General features: G+C 40.9%; 1 protein-coding gene across 1 annotated transcript in view; it reads left to right on the forward strand.

The window, feature by feature from the left end:
- BEND2 (BEN domain containing 2) overlaps window positions 1-6,871 on the forward strand; it is a 56,579-nt gene that overhangs the window by 10,008 nt on the left and 39,700 nt on the right. Inside the window, 2 exon segments of the mRNA XM_011940221.1 lie at window positions 5,377-5,612; window positions 5,614-5,789. Coding sequence (XP_011795611.1) covers window positions 5,377-5,612; window positions 5,614-5,789 — 412 coding nt within the window.

Consider the following 6,871-nt stretch of genomic DNA (forward strand, 5'->3'; position numbering starts at 1 on the left):
TCCCCATCTCCCTTAACTTTGGGGGAAATACATTTTCATGTTTTTTTCCATCCTATATGAGTTTTGCCTGTTCTAGAACTTCACATAAATAGAATTGTGCAGTATGTACTGTTTTGGGTCATAGTCTTTTTTCCTTAGAATAATGTTTTGGAGATTTGTTTCATAGTATTAATATTACATTCCTGTTCGTTGCTGAGTGGTATTCTGTCATATGAATACTCATAATCTGCTTACCCATTTTTTTTTTTTCCTCTGAGACGGAGTCTTGCTCTTTCATCCAGGCTGGAGTGCAGTGACACCATCTTGGCTCACTGCAACCTCCACCTCCTGGGTTCAAGCAATTCTCCTACCTCAGCTTCCTGACTAGTTGGAATTACAGGCTCCTGCCACCGCATTTGGCTAATTTTTGTATTTTTAGTAGAGATGGTGTTTCACCATGTTGACCAGGCTGGTGTCAAACTCCTGACCTCAGGTGATCTGCCTGCCTCAGCTTCCCAAAGCCCTGGGATTACAGGCATGAGCCACCGCACCCGGCCTATCCATTCTTTTGATGGACATTTGGGTTGTTTGCAGTTTTGGGCTATTAGGAGTAAAGTGACTATGAACACGCTTATGGCAGTCTCTTTGTGAACCTATGTTTACATTTAATTTGGGTAAATACCTGGGAGTGGAAGTATTAGGTAATGGGGTAATTGAAAGTTTATGAGAAATTGCCAGCTTTTCTAAGTGGTCGTACTGTTTTACATTACCACTATATTCTCCTGTGCTTTTTGATCTCTGAAGTTGAATAAAATAGATTATTAAACTATATATAATTTGGCTTAACAGAAAATGTATTTGTTTACCTACGTAAGGATGTGGATATCAGTGCCACGTAAGTAGTGTAGGCAATTCTTAACTTCTATCAGCCTCAATGTTTTCATTTTTGGGGATAATGCTAATTATCTGCCCAGTATCATGGTTTTGTACATAATTATCTGAAAGCACTTTGGAAAGCATGAAGCACTATACAAGGGTAAGATGGTAATATTGTGTTTACAATTACTAATATCTATTATAATTTGATATAATTTTGGCTGTCTAATAAGTTTGTAATGCTGGGCTAATTCAGTTAATTTTTTATTATGTATTTTGAAACAAAGAAGTAGATAACTACTTGATATGTTTATGTTAAAATTATTTTTATGGCCCACAATTCATCCTTAGAATAATTTTTCAGAAATATAATGGTTATTTACTGTTTGGTTACTTATTTATACCCTGCCTTACTCCAAAAAATATTTTAAGATGATTTACAGATTAATTTATCAAGAAAAATAGGTGGTTAAGTGTTTCCTGTCTTGTCCACAGAGTGTCACTGTTGGTTTATTTGAAAATCAAAAGCCATTTAACATTTGGTTCTTTGTTCATGGTTAGAAACACTTGCTTTTAAAGCAGTTCTGGTGCTAGAAACTCGTATATAAATGGTTAAGCTTGATGAAAATGGTGTCTTAAGTGTAGCTGGATTAAAGAGAACACGATTCTGCAAATATATCTTTTCCTGTAGTTGTAGGATTTGCAATGGGCAAAGGTCCTTTGATATCACAAATAGGCCTTAGGTGCTTCTTGAAAATGAAATAGAAGTCCTGAACTTTTCTTTCTTTCATATTTGCTTTTGGTTTATTAATACGTTTTCCTTAGACAGTAACATGAATACTTGATTGTGAAGAAGATGGGGAAGTATCATTAATGAGTGTATACCAGACTTTGAATCTTTATATTATATTAAATGCTCATTGCCAAATATATTCCAAGAAAGCAATTTGGATTCTTTTTCAGTCTTCGTATACACTGTAGAATTACTCTGAACTCAGGCTTAAGGAAATAGCTCTCTCTCCTGAATCTGTATGCTTCTTTTCATTAGACAATGAGCTCTGAAGCATTTTGTTTCCTTCTTTTCCTTGTAAGAATCACCATGTTGGTAAAGGTGTGATTACCGGGGATTTTGTGAGTTATAAGCCAGAGGTAATGAAAGTTTATTAGAAAAAAAAAAAGTTTCTTACCGTGTATAATGTTTCTTGAATGGAATGAGATAAAACATTTTGGAAAGTGAAATTGTTTGGGCATTTATCATGATCATGGGGTAGAACAGAAGTGGAGGGCTTCCAAGGGACACATGCAGTCTTGAGGGGAAGTGGGTACAGAGGCGAGCTGGGAAGGTAGGGAGCAGGTTCTCCCCAGCCTGCCTCCCCTGCACTGCCAGACCAGGGTCCCCCTCGGCAAGCCTGCACACTGCGGTGGGAGGCAGTATCTGTGGGAGGAGGTGCCTAGGGCCACGGTCAGCCTGAAATGGCCCCAATGGCTCCTCTCCATTGCTCCTAAGGAGTTGGCTCTTTCCTCCCCTGCCCATTCTAGATCACAGGGGTGGCGCTGCAGCATGCCTTTTTCTTTCATCCCAGTTCCCTCTTGAGTCCACCTCCGTCCTGCTTAGCTGGGAGCAGAGGAGGACCCCCTCTGTCGGCAGTCCCCGGCCTATCTCAGCCCCCTAGTCCTGCCTCTTCACTCCTGGAGACAGTGGAGCGCCTGGGGCAGTCCTCTCCTCCAAGTCCTCATATCTGTCCCCACAGCCAACCAACTGCCCCCATCCCCGCCCTTCTTCTGACCCCTTCCCGACCATTCTAGTGGCCAGGGCTGACATGCTTGCTGCTTTCTGCATCTAGTCCCCTCCCCGAACTCAGAGCTGCCCCCCATCGGGCGTCCCTCTCTCTCTCCTCTGGCTCTAGACCCTGTCCCTCCTTCCCCTCTACGAGTTCTCCCACAGCTTGGAGAAGCCACTTCTCTTGCCTCCCATCCCTTCTTTGCTGTCATCCTCACTCTCTCCTTCCCATGACAGCCTCACTCCTGGAATGTCATTGATACTCGCTGTCTTCACATCTGGCTTCCTGTTTTTCTCTCTAGGTATTTTTGAATCTGCTGTTTCTCCTACCCTGTAAACCCTTCCATGCATCCTCACCTGGCGAGCACCTTCTCATGTTTTAATTCTCACCTCAGACCTCACCTCCTCTGAAAAGCTCTCCGTGACTGCAGCGTGGGTTAGGCCCACTCTTCTGTGCACGCTTAGCCTCCTGTTCCTGCCTGTGTCATGGTGCTGGTAATAACAATAGTAACAGGAAGAGACCACTGAGCACTGTTGGACCGGGCATAGTGTAGTGTTGTTACTGTGAATATTAACTTAATACTATAGCAAGGTTCTTGTCCTCAAGAGAACCCTGAGAGAGATTTTCATTCCGATTCCCTACATGAGGACATTGAAGCACAGAGAGGTTAAGTAACTTGTCCAGGGTCACACAGCCAATAAGTGGCTGGACTCTAGTATTTGACCCCAACCATGTTCCCCTAGAGCCTGCACTATTTACCTCATTGCCATAGCCCAGGGGTTCTCACTGGGAGCATCAGAATCAACTGGGGGCTTGTGAAAACATAGACCACTGTTGCCACTCTCAGAGTTTCTGACTCCAGAGGTCTGGGGTACAGCCTGAAATTTGGCATTTCTAATGAGCTTCAGGTGATGTTGATGCTGCTGGTCTGTGGACCACTTTGCAAACCACTGTTCCAGGCTGCTAATCACTTTGTCTATTGGAATCCTCTCTTTACTTGTCTCTCTCCCAGCTGAGATGGCAGTTCCTCTAGGACAGCTTTTTTTTGACAGGGTCTCATTCCGTTGCCCAGGCAGGAGTGCAATGGTGCACTCATGGCTCACTGTATCCTCAACTTCCCAGGCTCAGGTGATTCTCCCACCTCAGGCTGCCAAGTATCTGGGACTACAGGTGCATGCCACCATGCCTGGCTACTTTTTTGTATTTTTTTTTTTTCCGGAGATGGAGTTTGTTGTTGTTGTTGTTGTTGTTTTTGTTAGAGATGGAGTTCTGCCATATTGCTCAGGCTGGTCTTGAACTTCTGAGCTCAAGTAATCTGCCTGTCTCGGCCTCCCACAGTGCTGGGATTACAGGCATGAGCCACCGTGCCCGGCTAGGAGCTTTCTTTCAGTCCATGTTTCCAACACATAGCAAAGTAGTTCTGCCAGGTGGTAGGCCGTCAATAAAGGTTTAATTGAATGAATGAATGAGGAAATGTTTCTGGCCCTTTGTTTAAGTGTATTTTTTTTTTTTTTTTGCCCAAAGTTTCTGTGTATTTCAAGAGGAATTCTCAGATTTTTATCAGTCATATATGCTTGATTGGCACATAGGGGATGTGTACTCAATGGTTTTGTAAGATTAGTTGTTGACTGTATGATTTTAAAATGTTTGAAGCCAAAAGTCACATCTGTTATATTTGGCTCACTGTTCTTTCTGGAATGGAACACTCACTCTCTGTATATAATATAGACTTCATATTTGTACATAGATGAACATATATGTTACATATGAACATTATAAAGCGAGTCTTTGGCCTTTTATCAGATTTGAGGATTTCTTTTGTAAAATAGCACCTTCCTTGATGTGCAGTGTCTTCATCATAAATGTGCTGGTGTAGAGGCATAGCGGCACTTTCATTTGCTGGCATTAGAGCAGCCTTAGTGCCTGCACGGGGTAGAGCATCAGAGGGGATGTTGGGGCTCCTGAGCTCAGCCTGCTGGCTTTGTGTCACCTACAGCCAGGCCTCGAATAGGAGCAAGACATTTCTGATGGCTTGAGAACTTTTGTTGTGTCTAGCAGTTAACATTTGACTTAATGGCGTTTTCACATATGTTATTTTTCTTTTGAAATGTGAACTACCATTTTTTAAGTATAATAGAATGTAGAAGATCTTATTGAAAATACCACTATGCAAGTTGACCATCTTTGTGGAGCTGTTTCAGAACTGCAGTGTTCTTGGGAGCAACCACCTTTGATAAAATGTCTGTTACAAAAACGTTTTTACAACTTTGATAAACCTCTAGCTCCTAAAGACACCAATCAGTTAGAACTGATAGAGAACTAGTAACTCTGAGATTAGCAAGGCTTTTCTCTACTTACTTTAATAGCAGATGGGGGACTAAAATTCCCTTGGAAAATGCTGAAGTTTAGGTCTGACAGATTACAACACTTAGTATTTTTATGTTAGTAATTATCATGTATAAAATGCAGGGTTGAAGAAGAATAAAAATCATATAATCAAAGTACAGCATTTATCCTTAACAATGGAAAATGATGTTGCAAGGAAAATACATAGGAATTTTTTTTTAATCAACTTTTTAAGCCTCATTTTAAGTTACAGTTGATTTATACTGGGTTGGTGTCATTTTAGAGGTCGTCTGGATTTACACAAAAAAGTTTTGATTGTATGTCTCATGGAAAAATTGAAGTCTAGGAACCGAAGAAAATAACTTTACTCATTCTGTTCTCTTACCCTGGATAGGTACAGTCTAGCATACCACCACCAGCAGAAAGGCAGGAAACCCATGCCTGGGCCAGCCCTGCTGTAACATCTCTTGAGTCAGCGGCATGTCCTGAACTGCAGGAAGAAGACCTCAGTGAGAGTTCATCATATCCCAGAATTGTCCCCTCACGTTCATTACAGCCGTATGTCGCACAAGGTGGCTCATTTCCTTGTTTCGGTAAGCCATGTAACTTTATCAGTGGAGGTGTTGAAAGTCCATGCTGTTGTCTCATTTGCCAATCCTACTACAGCAGTACCTATGGCAGGTCTGTCACGAGGAGAATCCAGTCTGGCAAATAACCCTGGTGTGGTGAATTACTCTGCTCTACTGGAAAATGAAAATGTGGGCCCAGATAGAGCCTTGTCATCTTTCTGCATCCATCCCAATTTGGGTGACTTTGAAATGACGCATATTACAGATAGCATTCTTCAATCTAGATTTTAAAACACCCTTCATGCAAATTAGTGTCAGCTGTTTTTTAAATTAAAAGTTTTATCTTGAAATCATTATAAATTCATATGTAGTTGTAAGAAATAATACAGAGAGATACCCTTTCCCCAATTTTCCCCAGTGGTAACATCTCATAAGGCTGTAGTTTGTATTCATTTGTGTGTCTGACTTTCGGCTTTTTTAAAAACAATTTTATCACTTGAGAAAGTTTATATGTTCCTATCATAGTCAAGATACAGAGCGGTTCTATCACCAGAAAGTATGCTTGTATTGCCCTTCTATAACCAAACCCATCCTCCTTTTCCTTTCCCCACTTATCTATTCCTAACCCTTGGCAAGTGTGATCTCTTCTCCATCTCTATAATTTTGTCACTTAATTGAATGCATATAGTATGTAACCTTTTGGTATTGTTTTTTTTTCACTCAACATAATCCCCTGGAGACTCAACCAAGTTGTGTGTTTCAGTAGTTCCTTTATTGCCAAGTACTATTCCATGGTATAGGTGTACCGTGGTTTAACCATTCATCTATTGAAGGAAACTATTTTTTCAGTTTTTGACTATTAGGAGTAAGGCTGCTATGAAAACTCATATACAAGTTTTTGTGTAAATGGAAGTTTTCATTTCTCTAACATGATTACCCAAGAGTACAACTGCTGTTTATATACTAATTGCATGTTTAGGTTTTTTTAAAAAACAAATCTTTATTGATATATTAATGTCTTGGTCTGTTTGTGTTGCTGTAAAAAAATACCATAGACTGGGTGATTGAAAAAGAACAGAAATGTAATTTCTCACAGCTCCGGAGGCTGGGAAGTTCAAGAGCAAGGTGCCAGCCAGTTCTTCTGTCTGGTGAGGGCTGCATCCCCTGCAAGAGAGGAGCACTGTGTCCTCACATGGCAGAAGGTAGAAGGGCAGGATTTCAAAATGCTGTGTGAAGCCTCTTTTTTTTTTTTAATTATTATACTTTAAGTTCTAGGGTACATGTGCATAACGTGCAGGTTTGTTACATATGTATACTTGT

This window comes from Colobus angolensis, unplaced genomic scaffold (assembly GCF_000951035.1).
Source record: "Colobus angolensis palliatus isolate OR3802 unplaced genomic scaffold, Cang.pa_1.0 Scaffold188, whole genome shotgun sequence".
In the NCBI taxonomy this organism is placed as follows: Eukaryota; Metazoa; Chordata; class Mammalia; order Primates; family Cercopithecidae; genus Colobus; species Colobus angolensis.